Source organism: Chiloscyllium punctatum, chromosome 11 (assembly GCF_047496795.1).
Source record: "Chiloscyllium punctatum isolate Juve2018m chromosome 11, sChiPun1.3, whole genome shotgun sequence".
Taxonomy (NCBI): Eukaryota; Metazoa; Chordata; class Chondrichthyes; order Orectolobiformes; family Hemiscylliidae; genus Chiloscyllium; species Chiloscyllium punctatum.
In genome coordinates this window covers 100,823,486-100,845,927 of record NC_092749.1, presented here as the reverse complement: position 1 = coordinate 100,845,927, position 22,442 = coordinate 100,823,486, and the positions used below count along the sequence as shown (strand labels likewise).

Sequence of the window (22,442 nt, the reverse complement as noted above, 5' to 3'; positions counted from 1 at the left end):
AGATGCTGCCAAAACCCCTGAGTTTCTCCAATTTATTTTACTTTCTGATTTTCAGCATCTAGAGTTTTGTTTTATTTAACTATAATTAAATGTTTTATTTCCAATTAGATACAATAATATGTTGTATGAATGACTTTTTTTATCTTCCTGTTCTGTAATATTTAGAACCATAATACTAATATGTGGATGTGCATTTCTTATTTTCAAGTCGGGAAACTCATAAGATTGCTGTGTTTTACATTATGGAAGGACAGGAAGACAAGTATTCAATTCTAACCAACACTGGAGGAAGTCAAGCATATGAAAACTTTGTCTCTGGACTTGGCTGGGAGGTATGAAATGTTTCTTCCCTCTGCATACATTTTATGAGATTATTTTTAAAAGTTATATTATTACATATTAACTCCTCTTATGTTTTTAATGTCAAACTGTGTGAATAAATTACATTGATAAAACAATGATTTTGTGTTGTTAAATAGGTTCACTATTCAAAATGACATTTAGCAAAGGTTTTCAGCAATTCTTTTGATTCATTGAAATTCATTAAAATAGATACTTTAGTTTATATCGTTATTACTTCACTTTCTAAAAAATGCGTTTCTTAGACTCATCAGAACAGTCTAAAGCTGAAAAGAATCTGTAGTTGACACCTGTTTATCCAAAATGTTGCAAGAATTATACTTGTACACTGTCTCCATTCTTCCTTGTACTCAAAAGCTGCAGGCTACATGCAGTCTGAATGTATGCAAGGGTTGTGATTAGCTCCTATTAGAGTTATGATTGTGAAATGGATGTTCAGCAGCAGGATCAACTGAGATAAAATACAAGTGGGAGGAGTTACTGACAGTGTTATCAAGCAGCATTTGCTTCCCATTGGGCTGCTTGGGGTATGCCAGGTTCACTTAGATTCAGGTCTAGTTATAGCCTTTTTTGAAGCATGAACCAAAGAGCTGAATTCCAGAGGTGAGAGTAATAATTGACAATGAGGCAGAATTTGATTGGATGCAATGTTGAGGGACCTTCATGAAACGAAGTCAGTGGAAATTGGAAACTAAGCTTTCCATTGACTTGAAATGTGCTTGGTACAAAGGACGAAAGTTTAGATTGTTGGAAACTTATAATCTCAGCCCCAAAAAATCACTGCAGAAATTCCTCAAAGCAGTGTCCAAACGCAATTATCTTCACCTCTTTTAGCTCTTGTCTTCTCTCTGTGATAACATCAGAATTGGTTGTTGGAATCTTGTGGAGGTGACAGGAGTCTAGGCAACCAGTGGAGAGTCCTATATTCCTTGTTATGAATGTCTGCGTATCTTGTACTAACAAGGCCAAAATGAAGGGTTCTGGGGTGAGAAGTCTCACCTGCTGAGAGCTGCTGTCCAACCAGAGATGAGCAGCTCTTGTGTACTCAACAGCATCATTGGGGAAGAAGAGGCTGTTGCCAGTATCACATCAGCCTGAGGCCCCTGGTTGAGGACGGACCAGGCACGTACCTCATGTATTGTTTGGGGGACCTTTTTGTGTTGGAAATGGGGAATCAATAGCATAGCAGTGTGGTGGCTTTCACTCGGATGTTCCTCCAATCCTGAGGAGGATCCCCATCATTGGTACTAAGTATCTTTAATCAAGGATGTTCCTCCAACCCAGGTGCCTTAAGCAAATGCCATGGTTTGGTTGAAATACTTAATATCTACCACTGGATTGACATCAACAGGATGATGCCCTATATGGGTCTCAGTCCATGGACAGTGGGAAGGCTGCATGTTCACCAGCTTAAGCATTCACTCTTTCCTCCACCCTCAGTGTCTGCATTTGCACCATCTACAATATGCACTGCAGCAGCTCACCAAGGCTTATTCACCAATCCCTTTCAAGCCTACAACCTCTGCGATGTAGCAGATTAAGGGCAGAATGTGAGGAGAAATACCACCACTCATAAGTTCTCTGCAGTGGAGCACTGCTCTAATTTAGAAATAAATCACTGTTCCTTCATTGTGGTTGGGCCAAATTTTTGGAAGTCACTCCGCAACAGTATTGTGTATGACAGTTAAAGAAGGTGTTAGACCTCACTGGGGTAGTACACTCTATTTTAGGCCCTGCTTTTTTCTGGAGTCATCTCCAAAGTTGTTAATTTTATCAAAGTATACAAAGTCCCCAATTTACCGATCTGATAGACTCTGGTTAACAGAAAACACTGACCAAGGTTCGATGCTTAACAAGAACCACTCCTTACAATTAAATAGACTAACCACAGATAAACAACAATAAACTGTCAACATCGAACTGTACTAATTAAAACTCCTATCTCTTCTAAAATGCCATTGTGTGCACATGGACATAGACTGGCAAAAATATTGATGTTATGGATGGAAGGGCAAAAAGTACTGGGGAAACAGTTCAATAGTACCAGCCTTCCAGATTCTAAGTCATTTAATTCTCTGAGCTTTTCTTTCCCATTATTTCAATTTTCGTAGGAGGCACAGAACAGCTGGTTCATAAATTATAAAGTCTCCAACTTATTAGATAAATCAACAGCACAGAACACTGATGGGAATAGTCATCTGTCTTTTTTTTAGTGTCAGATATTTTACTGGTGTGTGAGAGACACACCACCTCTTCTCGGAGTCGAAGGAATTCTGACTGTACAGTTCATATCCATAAGCTGTTGAGCTGTCCAGGAAACAATCAGATAGTTGTCATCAAGTTGATGACAATCATCATCCACAGCTGGTCGCAATTCTTCAAACCAATCAGCAGTCTGTTGCCAGCTGAATTTTGCTTTGTGCTGTGCCATTCAGTTTCACCTTATCCCACTGGTTGCAAAGCAACAGTAAACATAACACAATGAATTTCAGAAACTTACTTTTTAAACATAGGACAATTTGTTTCTCAGTCCTTTGTTATCGAACAGCCCTTTGCCCAAGTCAGTCCACTATCACAAATAAGTACATTTACAAAGATGCATTCATTATAATTTACAAAGATGCTTCTGAAGAACAATTTGAGATGGACATTAAATGTTGGCCTAGTTAGCATTGCTTATGTCCTGTGAATGAATTTCATGTTTTATACTAATTACTGAACTGATCATTTTGGAAGCTGGTAGTAACTGAGACATATTGGTACAGATATCTCTTTGTAACATTTGTAATTGCATTATAATTCATTAGAACCTATTTTGATTAAGTTGTTTTGGAAATGGAAGATGTCCAGTGAAAAGGTCTGTTAGATTATTCAAAATTAAGAGAATGTAGACACTTTAAAGACTATTTTGGAAGATAAAATGCTAGAATGTTAACCAGTTTCGCAAATGAGTATTCAGCCAACGACCAAATTCATTGAACTTTCTTCAGTGGCTGCCAAGAACAGGTCACATTTCAGTGCTGAAGGGAGTCTCTTCCCTTATTAACAGATTAGGCTCTTAAATTAGTTCAATTTTATTTTCAAGTTTTGCTCTGCCAAACTGAGTCCTTGAAGAGACCCCTGCGGGCTCACCAAAAAAAAGTCCTCAAACAGAAAATTTGTTTTATGTTCCTCATGCCTCCACTGAACCAGTGAGGGTCACTGTCAGACTACTCATGCTTCTCATGTCTTTTTGTTAACCTCCTTCCTCATTTAAATTCGTGCTTCAATGTTCTTGTACCATGTCATTTCTGACCTTGGACATGACACCAAGTTATCGTCCGTCTGTTGGATTATAACCTGGCATGGTGTGATTTTTTTACCTTGTCCAATCCAGTCCAACACTGTCACCTCCACATCATGGCTGATTTATAGTGTTAAGATCTGAGCAAGAGCTTAGCTGGATCCTGGAACCTGTTTGTTTGTGTTACATGAATGCTATATGCTTCCAGAATCTCAGTTGCTTGGGTGCAACAAATTCAGGAAGCAATGTCTTATTATCTGTCTGGAAAATTGGAAAGCTTGCAAGCCATTTTTTTATGAAATCATTTAAAACTTTGTTAAGTATTTTTAAGGAACCTCCTGTACTAATCTGGATGTGTACAGTCTTTTGTGTGCTCTCTTTTCAAATGTTTAGGTGGAGGTCTCAGCTATTTGTAAGTTAGCTTGCTGCACAGATTGGAAGTGAAGCCTAATGTTGTAGAGCAGAAGCCCCCTAACACCGCCACCACCACTCCACGCACCCCTCAAACATCAGGGAGAGAGTCTGGATTCTCACTTTTATTTTATTGAAAGGCAAGTGTAAGGCACTGTATTCCAGATGTGATTTGATTCGTCAGACTGCTAGGCTTTAAGCAAAACACACTTTATTCTTACACTGCAGCTAAAATACAAACAAAGAATTGACATAACTTTAGCTGTATTGAAATACTTAACAAAATAATATATTATTTAACTACTAATTATCAACTGTTCCAATATAGCAGCATCCCATAAACATGCCCTTGGCAAAGGCAAATTTAGCAAAACAGCTTCTTGTGCTCTATCCAGTCCAGGAGAAAGAAAACCAAAATAAGCAATCTAGCAGCAGAAAAAGCACTCAATCTTTTAGCTGCAGCAGAGAGAGCTTTATCTAGCATCCTCGACAGCCAACTCCCAAAACTTCAACTGAAAGCAAAACTAAAATGATGAGTCTGTGTGAGCCTGACTCCATCCACTCCTGCTTCTTTTGTCAAATTTAAAATAAAAATAGGGAATTCAAAGCCTGTTTATACACTGCTTCTGAAGCAGACATTCTGGATCCATGGTGATAACATCACTCTGCAAACAAACAGCACAGAACAAACCCTCTAAGGCACAATACTGTCGCTATTGTCAAATGGAAATATGTTTATCATTGAACATAAAAGTTTCATTTCTACTAAACTAAAATATTGTTTTCTCATTTCAGTGTTTGGGAGACCTCTCTAGTTAATGGGTTGAAAATAAAACATTTCCATTGAAACTCAAGGACGTTCTCTCTTGAAGCTGTTAGAAATGCTGAATAGTAGTGCTGTCAGTAAATTTTTGGAATGATAGTGACAAATCAACAGCTTTATTTTTAAACCTTGCCTTTTTGTGAACAAAGTATGAAACAGAATTGTTGACTTTATTTCTGAAATAATTTCATTTTTCATTCCCTAGATTGACCTTGCTACACATTGTGGTTTTATGGGTGGCTTGCAACGTAATGGCAGTACAGGGCAAACTGCACCTTACTATGCTACCTCCACTGTGGAAGTCATTTTCCATGTTTCTACACGAATGCCATCAGATTCTGATGACTCATTGACTAAAAAGGTAAATAGCTTTAACCAGAATAAGCTATTCTTGACTGTTATCATTTTCCTTCCTGAGAAAGAAGAGCTGTTGATACTCTGATAAGTATGTTTGTTTATTTTTAATATAAATGTATAGAAGTTCAGAAGGATTGGGTGTGAACGGGTCTTTATGTGAAAGATACACTGATAACTGCATTGCTTGATGAAAGTCGGCAATCACATATAGCGAGTCAGTCGGCCATTGGTCTGAGGCAGTGGCAGACATCTGGAAGGCTGCATTAGTGAATAAATCCATTATTAAGGAAATTAATTGTTTTGTTTTCTATTTCACTTTGGATGCATTTAACTAGAGTTATTAATGCTGGAGAATGTCAGTTTTGCTTGACTTGTTCTTGACAGTATTGAATTACTGCAGTTTGGAGATAAGCCATAAACATAAGTTGGATAGATTCTTTTGTAAAGCTCGGACAACATTCTTCTTTTAGTTGTTAGTATGATGTAATTTGGAGAATCTGTAAAATGACTTTTTTTTTAATGTGTCATCAAAAGAATAACAAATTTGATCTTTAGCTTTTACATAGGAATATAATTAAATGCAGGTAGTTCATCCCCTTGACCCTGCTCCGCCATTCAAGATAATTATGGCTGATCTCATCTCAGCCTTAACACCACTTCCCATAACCTTTTGGTCCGTTAATGATACTACCCATCTCTTCCATAAGTTTGCTCAATGTCCTGGCATCCACCACATACTGGGATAATGAATTACACAAATTAACGACCCTTTGAGAAATAATTTCTCCTCCCCTCTGTTTGAAATCTGCTATCCGTTATCCAAAAGCTATGACCTCTCATTCTAGACTGCCGCACAACAGAAAACATGGTCTCAATCTAATTTGTCAGTTGTATACCTAAATTAGATCTCTTCTCATTCTTCTGAGCTCCTAAAGGCTAAACACATAAACTGTGCAATCTCTCTTGTAAAACAAGCCCCTCATCTTGAGTCAATCTGGTGAATCTCCTCTGAACTGCCTCTCCTGCAACTACATCTCACCTCAAGAAAGTAACGGAAACTATACACAATACCCCAGGTGCAGTAGTTTTAATGCCTTTTACAGTTGCATCAATACTTCCCTACTTTTATACCCTGTTCCTTTAGCAAATTCCATTTGCTTTCCTTATTACCTACTGTACTTGATTACAGGTTTTTTGTGATTCATGCACAAGAATACTCAGATCCCTCTGCACCTACACACTCTGAAGTGTCTCTCCATTTAGATAATAATTTGCCTTTCTATTCTTCCAATCAAAATGGATAACCTTACACTTTATCCAGTCAAACTCCAAGTACTATATTGGCCCATTCACCTAACCTATCCATATATACTTGTATGTTTTTTATTTCTTTATTGAAACTTAATACCATATCTGTTTTAGTGTCATCTGCAAATTTGGCTGTAGTACCTTTGATCCCTGCATCCAGGTCATTGACGTAGAATATAAATAGTTGTGACCTGAGGACCAAACCCTGTGGCACCCCACAAATTGCATCTTGCTAATCAGAAATAGGCCTATTTGTCCTGACTCTCTGTTTTCTGTTAGCTATCATCGATCCAAGCTAATAACTGACCCCCTAACCCCCATGTGATCTTACCTTGTGTGTTAGTCTTTTGTGTGGGACTTTATGAAGTTCTTCTGGAAGTCCCGATGCTTCGAAAGAATCCCATTATCCACTTTGCTTGTTACATCCTCCGAGAACTCTAACAAATTACTCGAGCGCAATTTAGTTATGAAACCATGCTGACTCTCAAGTAATTGTGGATAGTTTAAATCAGTATTTAAACTAACAACACATCTTTTGAGATGCATATCATGATATCTTGATTCATGACCAAGTTCAGTTGTTAACCTGGATGGAAACTTAATGATGTCTCTTTACACCCACTTAACCTTATTGTTCAAGATGACAGAGGTCACCAGTTTGAGTGTTCCAAACTTATGTCCCATAACATTGTAATGTTTATTACTTCATTTTTATTCAACATGCTCATTCATATTAGGAATTATTTTTTAATACAGCAAAGAATTTTTATTTTAAAATAATTATATCAACATGTCAGTCATTCTTTCCCTTTACAGTGTGAATGTAAACAAGGCTTTTATATGATGACAGTCATTCCTTAGTTGCAATACGACCATTTTTTAGAACCATATGCACTGTCTGGTTGAAGCAAGTTGCTTTAATTAATCATTTATATGATGGATGTGTTCTTACCTTAAAAGAACAGAGACCATTTAACGTGTAAACAGCCCTAAGATGCTTCACAAATGGACTATATGAAAAGCAAATGCTCACTCAAGGATGGAGAGACAAGGAAGAGTGACTGAAAGCTGCATTGCGAATGGGAAAATCTTCAGGATGCACTTAATAGATTGGAGGTGGTGAAGGAATTCCACAGTGTGGATCACAGGTCATTGAAGATTTTGCTGCAACAAAGAGGAATATGCATAAAATACAAAAATCATGGAAGCAAAGTGGGGGCAGAACTATTGCAGATTTAAAGGCAGTGCCAGCAGGAAAGAAGCTAAAACAGATGCCATGTGGCCAGACCCAAAGGAAATCACACAAAAGATGAGTTAAACATATTTAGATGGACATCATTTTCAAAGATCAGAGAAGCAGCTGTTCTGCCAGATAGAACATAGAACATAGACATAGAACATAGAACAATACAGCACAGAACAGGCCCTTCGGCCCACGATGTTGTGCCGAACTTCTAACCTAGATTAAGCACCCATCCATGTACCCATCCAAATGCCGCTTAAAGGTCGCCAATGATTCTGACTCTACCACTCCCACGGGCAGCGCATTCCATGCCCCCACCACTCTCTGGGTAAAGAACCCACCCCTGACATCTCCCCTATACCTTCCACCCTTCACCTTAAATTTATGTCTCCTTGTAACACTCTGTTGTACCCGGGGAAAAAGTTTCTGACTGTCTACTCTATGTATTCCTCTGATCATCTTATAAACCTCTATCAAGTCACCCCTCATCCTTCGCCGTTCCAACAAGAAAAGGCCGAGAACTCTCAACCTATTCTCATACGACCTATTCTCCATTCCAGGCAACATCCTGGTAAATCTCCTCTGCACCCTCTCCAAAGCTTCCACATCTTTCCTAAAGTGAGGCGACCAGAACTGCACACAGTACTCCAACTGTGGCCCAACCAAAGTCCTGTACAGCTGCAACATCACTTCACGACTCTTGAATTCAATCCCTCTGCTAATAAACGATAATACTCCATAGGCCTTCTTACAAACTCTATCCACCTGAGTGGCAACTTTCAAAGATCTATGTACATAGACCCCAAGATCCCTCTGTTCCTCCACCTGACTAAGAACCCTACCATTAACCCTGTATTCCGCATTCTTATTTGTTCTTCCAAAATGGACAACCTCACACTTGGCAGGGTTGAACTCCATCTGCCACTCCTCAGCCCAGCTCTGCAACATATCTAAATCTATGATATCTCTCACAAGACAGTTGCAGGTGATGAAATGATCATAAGGAATTCACAAGATATTTGGAGGAATAGAAAATTGAAGATAGCAGTGATACTAGTTTTTGGGAACAGACATAATGATGTGAAACATTTGGAGTCTCTTTTTTATGGGGTATAGTTATTGATATTTTGACAATAATATCTGTTGCTTCATGTACTGTTGCATTAATGTTGGGAAATTTAAGCTGATGCATTTTGGTAGGATGAGAAAATTAGAATACATTTTAAACGTGTAAATTTTAATTGTTCAGAGAGATTTGTGCGTCCTCACTCAAGAAATACAAGGTTAGTATGTGAATGTAGTAAGCAATTAAGAAGCCAAATGGCCATTTTTGCATTAGGGTTGGAGTATGAGCAATAAAGTGTTGCTATAAGTCTAAGTGCTTTGGTGAAACTGCACCAAGAGTACTGTGGGCAATTATCGAAGATTGGATATGATGGCTTTGGAGATAGTGCAGCAAAATTACGCTAGGTTAATATCTAATGAGGATTGTTCTCCAAGCAGGGATTGGGTAGAATGAGCCTGAATTCTCTGGAATTTAGAAGAATGAGAAATGGTCTGCGTGAAACATATAAGCTTCTTCAAAGGCTTGAATGGGGAGATATTAATGCTCACCCTTGGCTGAAGAATGTAGATCTGGGGGCTATATTCTCAGAATAAATGGGTCCATCATTTAAGACTGAGAATAAAGACACTTATCTACTCATGGGTTATGATTCATTGAAATTTATCCAAGAAGGTGGTTAGATTTTTAAATTCTTTACAGAGTGATATATGGATTGGATTTCAAATGGAATTGAGATCTGGGATTGATGACAATATTGAATTGCAGGGTGAACTTAAAGGGCTAGCTAGCCTACTTCTGTCCATCTTATGTTTCTATGCCCTTAGCAACTGGAATTGCTATTCAAAATAAATAGTTTTTGACTTTATTTCATTGATATCCTGCTGTTTCATGAACCCTTGATCCTGTTATTATAGCTCCATGAAGAAATGAATTGTGTGACTCCAAAAACAGGAAAAACCAAAATACGTAGACATTTTAAATAGATATTTTTGGCTCCAGTCATCATTTTTCAGCTTCTCCCATTTTATTTGGGGTCTCCATAATGTTGGTTACACCCCAATCACCATCTCATCCTGTCAGTGACACATTCTTCATTAAATCCACAGTGCTTAAGTTAGTCCGATCTTAGACATTACGCTTTTTCCTGGCAGTCCCAACTCCATTGTTTACCTCACCACCATCCTCCCTCTCTTTCGTAAAACCATTTCAATTTCTTCTCAGCTATTTTTCTTCAATTATGTCATAACCTTCACTGACTCCCTGATGAACCGGTTCTGAATTTGTCATCGATCTCAGTATTCATATCTTATCAGCTGTTGATGCATTGGCAATAATCTTGCAGAAATTGCTGAAGTCAAGGAGGGTCCTGGAAGGCTGGAAAATGACTAATGTGACAGTCCTGTTTTAAGAACGGAGGGAGTCAGAATATGGGAAATTTGTATGATAAAATAGACTGAGTCAGCATGGCTTCACCAAGGAGATTTATACCTGACAAAACTATTCAAATTCTTTGAGGACGTGACAAGCAATGTAGACAAAGGAGAGCCAGTAGACATGACCTATTTAGATTTCCAGAAGGCCTTTGGCAAGTGCCGCACAGGAGGCTGCTATACTGTTAGTGTTCATTTGGACAGAGCTACAATATAAGATATACTGCTTAGGCTCTATAAGGTTCTGGTCAGACTGCATTTGAAATATTGTGAACAGTTTTGATTTCCAAATCTAAGGAAGGATGTGTTGGCCTTGCAGTAGGTCCAGAAGAGATTTATAAGAATAATCCCAGGGAATGAAAAATTTGTCATCTGAGGAACAAATGAGGACTCTGGTTCTGTATTCTATAAAGTTTAGAATGAGGGTGTCTCATTGGAACTTAGAGAATTCTGAGAGGCTTGGATTGAGTGGACATGGAGAAAATGTTTTACTAGTAGGTAAAACAAGGGCATGTGGGCACAGCCTCAGAGTGAAGGGACAATCCTTTAGAACTGAGATAAGAGAGAATTTCTTCAGACAGTGGGGTGGTGAATCTATGGTAGTCATTGCCACAGAGGTCGATGGAGATCAAGTCATTGAGTGTCTTTAAGAAGAGATAGATAGGTTCTGGATTTGTAAGGGCATCAAGAGATATCAGAAGAATAGGCTTGGAAAACATATCAGCCATGATCAAATGGCAGAATAGACTCAATGGACCAAATGGACTACTATGCTCCTAATATCGTCTTAGTACCTAATTGTTGATCCTCTCTCCTTTTTGGGCTTCAGTATGGAGCATTTAACTTGCATATCCCTAAAATGCTCAAACCGATAATGTATTACTGTAGTGTTGAGTATTGAAAGGAATTCAGTAATTTGTGTTAAATAATAAAATCAGTAGCATCTTAAAGCAAAAATGTTTTTTCTGTAACATCAAAAATCAACATGATCTCTATAAAGTGTAATCAGGCTCATGAATCTATAAAGACCTCATATCTTTTATTCCTGGAGAGCTCACAGCACAGGAACAGATAAGTGCATAGAATTTAATTGTAACCTTACAGTAAGTCTATAGTAATGAGTAGAGTGAGTCCTTTTTTGATTATATGTTTTATTGAGCTTTGTCTCTTGATTAAACTTTTAAAATATAAACCATAAGTATTAAGTTAGCCTGGAGCACTGTTTTTAGAGCAAAAATTGTGCTATTTTCTGGGTCTGTAGATTGTGAACGAGCAAATATGGCTTTTAGTAGAGTGATATGCTCTTCCTGTCAGATATGGGAGGTTAGGGAGAGTTTCCATGTTACTGATGATTATGTCTGCAGGAAGTGTCTTTGGTTGCAAATCCTGTTATGTTGCATAGGTCGGTTGGAATGGCAGTTAGAAACAGTGAGGAATTTACAAGTGCTGGGGGTATGATGAATGGCAGTTATAGGAAGTGAAAAAAGCTGCACATACAGTCAGGTAGATGGGTTAACTCCAGGAAAGGTAGGAGGGGTAGGCAGGTTATGTAGTAAACATCTGTGGCTATGTCCATTTCAAACAAGTACGTTGTTTTGGAAAACGTAGGGAGGTGATGGACTCTCAGGGGAATGTGGCATGAACAGCCAAGTTTCTGGTATCAACACTGGTGGTAATGTAATGAGGGGTACATTGGATTCCAAGCAATCGATTGTGATAGGGGACTCTCTAGTCAGAGGCACAGACAGATGTTTCTATGGCCAACAGCAAAAAATCAGAATTGTGTGTTGCCTCCCGAGTGCCAGGATCAAGGATATCTCAGATAGAGTGTAGAATATTCTTAAAGGGGAGAGGGATCTGCAGGAGGTCGTTGTACACATTGGAACTAACAGCATAGAAAGGGAAAAGGATGAGATTCTGAAGGGAGAATTTAGAAAGTTAGGCAGGAATTTAAAAAGGAGGTCCACGAGGGTAGTAATATGTGGATTACTCCCGGTGCTACAAGCTAGTGAAGGTGGGAATAGGAGGATAGAGCAGATAAATGCGTGGCTGAGTGACTGGTGCAGGGGAGAAGGGTACACATGTTTGGATAATTGGAATCTCTTCTGGGGTAGAAGTGACCTGTACAAGAAGGATGATTGCACCTGAATTGGAAGGGGGCTAAATATACTGACAGGGAGATTTGTTAGAGCTGCTTGGGAGGATTTTAACTATTAAGGTGGGGAAGTGGGACCCAGGGAGATGGTGAGGAAAGAGATCAATCTGAGACTGGTACATTTGGGAAAAGGAGCAGGTCAAACAGTCAGGGCAGGCAAGAACAAAGCAGAGAACATTGAAGAACTGATAAATTAAACTGCATTTACTGAAATGTAAAAGGTCTAACAGGGAAGGCAGATGCACTCATGTCATGGTTAGGAGCATGGGACTGGGATATCGGATATCATAGCAAATACTGAAATGTGGCTCAGGGATGGACAGGACTTAATGTTCCAGGATACAAATGCTATAGGAAAGATAGAAAGAGTGGCAAGAGAGGAGGAGGAGGAGTGGTGTTTTTGGCCGTACTTAGGGAGGATATTCCTGAGAATACACCCAGGGAAGTTATTTGGGTGAACTGAGAAATAAGAAAGGAATGATCACCTTATTGGCATTGTATTATAGACCCCATAATAGTCAGCAGGAGATTGAGAAACAGATTTGTAAGGAGATTTCAGTTATCTGTAGGAATAATAGAGTGGTTATGGTAGGGGATTTTAACTTTTGAAACATAGACTGGGACTGCCGTAGTGTTAAGGGTTTATTTGGAGAAAAATTTAAGTTTGTACAAGAAAATTTTCTAATTCAGTATGTGGATATGCCTACTCGAGGAGGTGAAAAACTTGACCTACTCTTGGGAGCTAAGGTGACTGAGGTGTCAGTGGGGGAACACTTCAGGGCCAGTGACCATAATTCTATTAGTTTTAAAATAGTGATGGAAAAGGATGGATCAAATCTAAAAGTTGAATTCTAAATTAGAGGAAGGCCAATTTTGATGGTTTTAGGCAAGAACTTTCAAAAGCTTATTGGGGGCAGATATTTGCAGATAAAGGGATGGCTGGCAAATGGGAAGCCTTCAATAATGAGATAACGAGAGTCCAGAGGCAGTATATTCCTGTTAGGGTGAATAGCAAAGCTGGTAGTTGTCAGGAATGCTGGATGACTTGAAAAATTCAGGCCTGGACAAGAAATTGAAGGAAGCATATGTCAGTATTGACAGCAGAGATTGAGTGAATCCTTTGAGTATAAAGGCAGTAGGAGTTTACTGAAAAGGGAAATTGGGAGGGCAAAAAGGGTTCATGAGATAGTTTTGACAAATAGGATTGAGGAGGATCCAAAGAGATTATATAAATACATTAAGGACAAAAGGGTAAAGAGGGAGAGAATAGAGCCCCTCAGGATCAGCAAGGCAGCCTGTGTGTGGAGTCGCATCAGGGAGATATAAACGAGTAGTTTGCATCAGTGTTTACTATGGAGAGGGACATAGAAAATATAGAATGTGGGGAAATAGATGGTGACAGCTTGAAAAATGTCTATGTTACAGAGGAGGAGGTGCTGGATGTCGTGAAACAATCAAGACCTGATCAGGTGTACCTTAGAAATCTGTGGGAAGATAGGGAAATGATTGGGCCTCTTGCTGAGATATTTGTATCATCGATTGTCACAGGTGAGGTGCCAGAAGACTGGAGGTTGGCTAACATGGTGCCACCATTGAAGAAAGGTAGAAAGGGAAGCCAGGGAACTATAGACCAGTGACCCTGACATCGGTGGTGGGCAAATTGTTGGAGGTATTTGAGGGACAGGATTTACAGGTATTTGGAAAGGTATAGACTGATTAGAGATAGTCAACATGACTTTGTGTGTGGGAAATCGTGTCTCATGAACTTGTTTGAGTTTTTTGAAGAAGGAACAAAGAGGAATGATGAGAGCACAGCGGTAGACGTGATCGATATTGACTTCAGTAAGGCATTCAACAAGATTCCTCATGGGAGACTGGTTAGCAAGGTTTGCTGTTATGGAATACAAGGAGAACTAGCCATTTGGATATAGACCTGGCTTGAAGGTAGAAGACAAGAGGTGATGGTGGAGGGTTGCTTTTCAGACTGTAGGCCACAAGGATCGGGTGCTGGGTCCACAACTTTTCGTCATTTGTGTAAATGATTTGGATGTGAACCTAAGAGATATAGTTAGTAAGTTTGCAGATGACACCAAAATTGGTAGTGTAGTGGATAGCCAAGAAGGTTATCTCAGAGTACAACAAGATCTTGATCAGATAGGCCAATGGGCGGAGGAATGAGAGATGGAGTTTAATTTAGATAAATGTGAAGTGCTGCATTTTGGAAAAGCAAATCTTAGCAGGACCTGTACACTTAATGGTAAGGTCCTCAGGAGTGTTATTAAACAAAAAGACCTTGGAGTGCAGGTGAATTGAATTGAAATTGAATTGAATTTATTGTCATGTGTACTGAGGCATGGTGAAAAGGTTCATTGTTCCTTGAAAGTGGAGTCACAGGTAGATAGGATAGTAAATACGGCATTTGGTATGCTTTCCTTTTGGTCAGAGCATTGACTATAGGAGTTGGGAGGTCATGTTGCGGCTGTACAGGACATTGGTTCGGCCACTTTTGAAATATTGCGTGCAGTTCTGTTCTTCTGATCGGAAGGATGTTGTGAAACTTGAAAGGGTTCAGAAAAGATTTACAAGGCTGCTGCCAGGGTTGGAGGATTTGAGCCCTAGGGAGAGGTTGAATAGGCTGGGGCTCTTTCCCTGGGCATCGGAGGCTGAGGGATGACCTTATAGAGGATTATAAAATCAAATGGGGCATGGATAGGTCTTTTCTCTTGGGGGTTGTGGGTATCCAAGAGGTTTATGGTGAAAAGGGAAAGATATAAATGGCACCGAAGAGGCAACGTTTTCACACACAGGTTAATGTAAGTGTGGAATGAGCTGCCAAAGGATGTGGTGGAGGCTGGTACTATTACAGCATTTAGAAGGCATCTGGATGGGCATATGAATAGAAAGGGTTTGGAGGGATATGGGCCAAGTGCTGGTAATGGGACTAGATTAGGTTAGGATATCTGGTCAGCATGGACGAGTTAGACCGAAAAGTGTGTTTCTTCGTGCTGTACATCTCTATGACTCCTATAACTGGTGTTCATTTGTGAATGAAATTGTTGATTCTTAAATGTGAGCTTAAGGCAGAACACACCTGTACTTTGTTTATTGAAGAATTGAGCAAAAGACAGTATCTGAGCATTGAGAATAGAGAGAAATTTTGTCAGAATATTTGCAACACAATTTCAGTCTGTCATCTTCAATTGTGTTATTTCCAATAAGTATTATCGTATCTCATCAATGGGAGTGTCAAGCAACATGCCTTAACAAATTATTGGATCAACCAGAAGTCTTAACTTGGGACTTGCTCAGACTGAAAACCTTAAAATGTAAAACATAGTAAAGTCTCAGAAGAAGAGTCATGGAAACCTTGTGGCTCTCTGTCCCTTCTGGGATTATTATTTGGGATTTTATTGTGGGTAATTATAACCAGACCAGGACAGGAAGACATATTGTGTACATATCTAAGAATAAATCATCAGATTAGAGTAGACATTACATCTTCATCAAAGGACAACGCTGAAGATTCTAGTTGAATGCACATAGTATTTAAAACAAACAAATAACTGGTTGTACAAAAGAAATAAATATAGACAATCTGATAGCCATTACAGAGGTGTGCTGCTTAGATGGATCCAAATGTCAACGGGTGCAAGACTATGTGGAATAACAGGAACTAGAAAAAGGTGGAAGTTAATTAATTATGGTAATGGCCTAACAGAAGGGGATGACCTAAGCTCAAAAAAAGCAGGATGTAAAAGTGATGAGTCGAGATGAGAAGCAATAAAGGCAAGAAATCACTTGTGGAAGTAGTGAACAGCAATCCTAACTATAACCACATGGTAGAATATGATAAAACAAAGAAATTATGACAGCTTATCAGAAAGGAAGGCAAAAATCAATGTTCATCAATATCAAGACTAGAAAAAATCAGTTGGATAAAGGTATCCTATATGGGAAGTTCATATATGTTTTTAGGATAGCTTCTTAGAACAACAGATTTTGGAGTGACCAGATATCAGATTGCCCGAGACTTGTTTTCTGTAATGTTTCAGGATAATAGTGAATGCCCCCCAAGGTAACAGTGACCATAATTTGGTTGAATTTTGCGTTCAATTTATTGGAAAGAAGAGTGGGTTCAATACCCAGATTGTAAGCTTTTAAATAAGGACAATTGTAAGGGCAAGAATTCAGAGCTGGCTAAAGTAAATGGCAAATTAGGTTAAGAAATAAATCAATAGAGGTGGATTGCAGATATTTTGCGGGAAATTTCAGACCACAGTAAATATATATATATTCCAAAGAAAGAGAAATTCCAAGGGGAAGATCCACCATGGTTAACTAAAAAAGTTACGAACATAACAAAAGAGCAAAACCGAAGACTCTGCGTAGAATACGTAAAGCAATTAAATTGGTAACTGATGATGCAAAAGAACTGAACATACACCATTTTTAGCCATTAGAGACCTTGCTGTAGAATGATGTGAATTGGACCTATATGTCAAAAGGTATATGATGTTTCAGACTTCGATAATGCAAAGTTGAGTGGCAAAATTGAAGATTGAACAAAATATTTTCAAAAATTAAAGAATGAATTAAAAAGGTATAAGGAGGAAAAAAAAAATCCAGAGAAGCTAATGAGAAAAATGAGAGTAGAGTATCTAAAGATATTCAAAAGGTGAGAGAGCTAACAAAATGAGTGGTATAAAAAGTGAGTCTGGGAATTAATAATGGAAAACAAAGAGAAAACAGATAAATTCAACAGGTATCATGTGTAGGGAGACAAGGAAAACCTAAAGAAGACAGCATATTTGGTGACTTTAATCTTCTCATTGATTGGGAACATCAGATTGGCAGAGGTAGCCACGAGGAAGAATTCATAGAATGGATTCAGGACAGTTTTTTGGAACAATATGTATTTTAGATCAGTAATGTGTTATGATGCAGGTTTAATAAATGATCTCAGGGTAAAAAATCCCTGAAGAAACAGTGGGCATAACATGGTAGAATTTAGCATTCAGTTTGAGGAAGAAACTCCGGTCAGAAACAATTATGGTCAACTTAAATAAGGATAATAACAACAAAGGTGTAGGGGCAAAATTGATTGTAACATTTGCAGAATGGAGTTCAGAAAAGACAAAGATAGACATTTAAGTAAATAGTTGGTATGGACAGAAAATTGGCTGATTGGCAGAAAGCAGAGTGCGCGTATAAAGGTGTATTTTTCAAGATGGCTGCTGGCGACTAATGGACTTCTGCAAGGATTAGTGTTGGAGCACAACTATTTACATTAAATGTTAATGATCTGGATCAAGGACCTGAGGGCATCTTTGCTAATATTGCAGATGCAACCTGGGAGAGGTAGTATTGAGGAGTTGAGGCTGCTGAAGGACTTGAACAGGCTATGAAAATGGGCAAAGAAATGGCAGATGGAATACAATGTGGGAAAGTGTGAGGTTATGCACTTTGGTAGGATATACATAGACTATTTCCCAACCTGGGGAAGGCTTCAGAAATTTGACGCACAAAGGGATTTAGGAGACCTAGTTCAGGATTCTCTTAAGACGAATATGCAGGTTCAGTTGACAGTTAGCATTCATTTTGAGAAAGCTGGAATGCAAGAGCAGGGATGTATTGTTGAGGCTGTTTAAGGCTCTGGTCAGACCATATTTAGAATATCATGAGCAGTTTTGGGCGCTATATTCAAGGAAAGATATGCTACTCTTGGCCAGGATCCAGAGGACATTTACAAGAATGATCCCAGGGATAAAGGACTGGTAATATGAGGAGTGGTCAAGGACTCTGGTTTGGTATGCAATGCAGTTAGGAAGCTGAGGAGGGGATCTCATTGAAACTTGCAGAATACTAAGAGGCCTGAATAGAGGGGAAGACTATGTTCCATCTGGCTGGAGAGACCGAGGACCTGAGGGCACAATTTCAGACCTTTTAGAACTGAGATCAGAGGAATTTCTTCAGCCAGAAGGTGGCGAATCTATGGAACTCAGTACGATTGAACGCCCTGCATGCCAACTCATTGAGTGTATTTAAGACAAAGGTAGATTCTTGATTATTAAGGTAATCAAAGGTTATTGGGAGAAAGCAAGAGAATGGTAGATTTTGGAAAAATGCAGATGTAGCAGGGTTATTGTTGTAGTTGACTTCAGCTTTTCTGATATTGACTGGAACCTCCTTCATGCAAATGGTTTGAGCGGAACCGTTTTGTCAGGTGTATTCAGGAGGGTTTCCTTACTCAGTATGTAGACAGGCTGACGAGGAGAGAGGCCATTTTGGATTTGGTGCTCGGCATTGAGCCAGGACAGGTGTCCGATCTCGTGGTGGGAGAACACTTTGGTGACAGTGACCACAACTGCCTCACGTTTACCATAGCGTTAGAGAGGGAAAGGAGCATTTACCAAGGGAAGATATTTAAATCGGGAATAGGAAATTACGACGCTATCAGACAGGAATTGCGAAGTACAGATTGGGAGCAATTGTTCCACAGAAAGGGCGCAACAGACATGTGGAGACTGTTTAAGGGGCAATTGTTGCAAGTGATGCACAAATTTGTTCCTCTAAGACAGGCAAGAAGGGGTAAGATTAAGGAGCCTTGGATGATGAGAACAGAGGAGCTTCTCATCAAAAGGAAGAAGGCAGCTTACATAAGGTGGAGGAAGCAAGGATCTAGCACAGCTTTAGAGGATTACAGGCTTACTAGAAAGGAGCTCAGGAATGGACTGAGGAGAGCCAGGAAGAGGCACGTAAAAGGCTTGGCAGGAAGGATTAGGGAGAACCCTCACCTTTCCTCATATGTGAGGAATAAGAGGATGATCAGGGAGAAGGTAGGGCTGATCAGGGATAGCGTAGGGAACTTGTGCATGGGTCTCAGCAGATAGGGGAAGCTCTAATTGAGTTTTTTGCTTCAGTTTTCACAACGGAAAGGGACCTTGTTGTGAATGAGAGCTTTGAGGAGATGGGATACGGTCTTGACCAGATCAAGATTGATGAAATTGATGTGCTGGAGATTTTGGCAAACATTAAGATTGATAAGTTCCCAGGACCAGACCAGATTTATCCTAGATTGCTCCGGGAAGCGAGAAAAGAGGTTGCTAAGCCTCTGGCGAAGATCTTTGCTTCCTCACTCTCCACAGGAGTCGTACCAGAGGATTGGAAGAGGGGGGGGGGGGGGGGTTGGTGAATGTGTTCCTATTTTCCAGAATGGGAATAGGGAAATCCCTGGCAATTGCGCACCAGTCAGTCTTGCGTCTGTGGTCAGCAAGATTTTGAAAAGAATTCTGCGGGATTTATGACTATTTGGAAAAGCATAGCATAATTAAAGGCAGTCAGCATGGCTTTGTGAGGGGCAGGTCGTGCCTCACAAATCTTATTGAGTTCTTCGAGGAGGTGACAAGACAGGTCGACAAAGGTGGATGTGGTATATATGGACTTCAGCAAGGCATTTGATAAGGCTCATTCATAATGTCAGGAGGAATGGGATACAGGGAGATTTGGCTATCTGGATTCAGAATTAGTTGGCTAACCAAAGGCAGAGAGAGGTTGTAGTGGAAAGTATTCTGCCTGGAGGTCAGTCTTGAATGGTGTCCCACAGCAAACTGTTCTTGGGCCTCTGCTCTTTGTAGTTTTTATAAATACCTTGGATGAGGAGGTTGAGGGGTGGGTTAGTAAATTTGCCGATGACACAAATGTTGAAGGTGCTGTTGATAGTGTTGAAGGCTATTGCAGGCTGCAGCACGACATAGACAGGATGCAGAGCTGGGCTGAGAAATGGCAGATGGAGTTCAACCTGGATAAATGTGAAGTGATGCATTTTGGTAGGTCAAACTTAAATGCTGAATATAGGATTAAAGACCGGATTCTTGGCAGTGTGGAGGAACAGAGGGATCTTGGTGTTCAAGTGCACAGAACCCTCAAAGTTGTCACCCAAATTGATTGGGTTGTTAAGAAATCATATGGTGTTTTGGCTTTTGTTAACAGGGGGCTCAGGTTTAAGAGCCGTGAGGTTTTGCTGCAACTGTACAAGACCCTGGTGAGACCACACTTGGAATATTGTGTCCAGTTCTGGTCGCCCTATTATAGGAGGCTTTGGGGAGGATGCAAAGAAGGTTTACCAGGATGTTGTCTGGACTGTCTTACAAAGAGAGGTTGACTAAACTCTGACTTTCCTCTCTGGAGAGGAGGAAGAGAGGTGACCTGATCAAGGTATACAAGGTAATGAGAGGCATGGATAGAGTCAACAGCCAAAGACTTTTCCCCAGGATAGGACTGACAGTCATGAGGTGTCATAGTTTTAAGGTGTTCGGAGGAAGGTATAGAGGAGACATCAGAGTTAGGTTCTTTACGCAGAGAGTTGTGAATACGTGGAATGCGTTGCCAGCAGTGGTGGTGGAAGCAGAGTTATTAGAGACATTTGAGCAACTGCTGGACATGCACATGGACAGCAGTGAATTGAGGGGTGCATAGGTTAGGTTATTTTATTTTAGATTAGGAATAATACTAGGCACAACATCGTGGGTCGAAGAGCCTGTTCTATGCTGTACTTTTCTTTGTTCTAATGGATTTGAGAAATGTAACAGCCACAATCAAATTGTGGAACAGACTTGATGGACCTATATCTTATGGTCTTATGGTTGTGACTCCACAAGAGTCCAGCAAAATCTCAGTAATAACTGTAAACCAGCAAATGGAAGGGAAGGTGGAACTTAAGAAAATCTCATTGACCAAGTAAGTTGTACTTCGTAAATTGTTAGAGCTGCAGGTTACAAATCCACAAGATCTGATGGCCTTCATTCACATGGATGTAAAATAAAGAAAACTGCAGATGCAGGAAATCTGAAATAAAATCAAATTCCTGGAGAAACTGGACAGGTCTGGCAGCATCTGTTGAGATAGAAACAATTTGCATTTAATTTGATTTATTATTGTCACGTATCAAGGTAGAGTGAAAAGTTTTGTTTTGAATGCAGTACAGACAGATCATATTTCACATAGGGCAAGAGAACAGAGCAAAGAATATAATTTTATGGCTGCAGAGAAGATGTTCAAAGAGTGAGATCAACATTAAATTTAAAATTTGGGAGGCCCATTCAGAAGTCTAATAGTAGGAGGGAAGCAGCTGTTCTTAACTTTGTTTGTGCAATTTACAAACGAGAATGGAAGAGAGTATAAATGGAGTGGGAGGGAGTTTTGATTATGTTGGTCACTTTCCCAAGGCAGCGGGAAGAATCGATGGAGTCAATGGATGGAAGGCTGGTTTGTGTGATGGACTGGACTATGTTCAATTTTGAGTCCAGTGATCTTTCTTCAAAACAGTTCTGAAAAAGAATCATTGTTCTCAATGTAAATTCTGTTTTCCCCCTCCACAGATGATGCTCGATCAGTCGAAAGGTGTGGTACTGGAAAAGCACAGCCTATCAGGCAGCATTTGAGGAGCAGAGAGTTGACATTTCAAGCATAAGCTCTTCTTCTTCACTCACTGGAACACCGCCAATGACTACAGCCACCGGTGAAGACATAGCGAACATCACGTGGAACGTTACTTCTGTCCCCGCTCTCCTGCTCCTCAGATACTGCCTGATTGGAAAAGCACAACCTATCAGGCAGTATCTGAGGAGCAGGAGAGCGGGGGCAGAAGTAACGTTCCACGTGATGTTCGCTATGTCTTCACCGGTGGCTGTGGTCATTGGCGGTGTTCCAGTGAGTGAAGAAGAAGAGCTTATGCTTTAAATGTCAACTCTCTGCTCCTCAAATACTGCCTGAGAGGCTGTGCTTTCCCAGCACCACACTTTTTGACTCTGATCTCTTGACATCTGCAGTCCTCACTTTCACCTAGATAATGCTAGATGCTGAGATAGTTGATGTGTTGTTCTAAATTTCCAAAATTCTCTACATTTGGCAAAACCAGAAAGTGTAACTCTCATTCAAAAAGAGAGAGAAATGGAAAACAGGAAATGACAGGCTAATTAGCTTAACAACTGTCAGATGAAACATATTA

At 39.7% G+C, this 22,442-nt stretch overlaps 1 protein-coding gene across 5 annotated transcripts in view; it reads left to right on the top strand.

The window, feature by feature from the left end:
- The window catches only part of ralgapa2 (Ral GTPase activating protein catalytic subunit alpha 2), a 564,918-nt gene that overhangs the window by 313,211 nt on the left and 229,265 nt on the right, over window positions 1-22,442 (top strand). For all 5 annotated transcript variants that reach the window (XM_072581416.1, XM_072581412.1, XM_072581414.1 and 2 more), the window contains 2 exons: window positions 209-332; window positions 5,083-5,238. In XM_072581416.1, coding sequence (XP_072437517.1) covers window positions 209-332; window positions 5,083-5,238 — 280 coding nt within the window. The remainder of the gene's footprint in view (window positions 1-208; window positions 333-5,082; window positions 5,239-22,442) is intronic.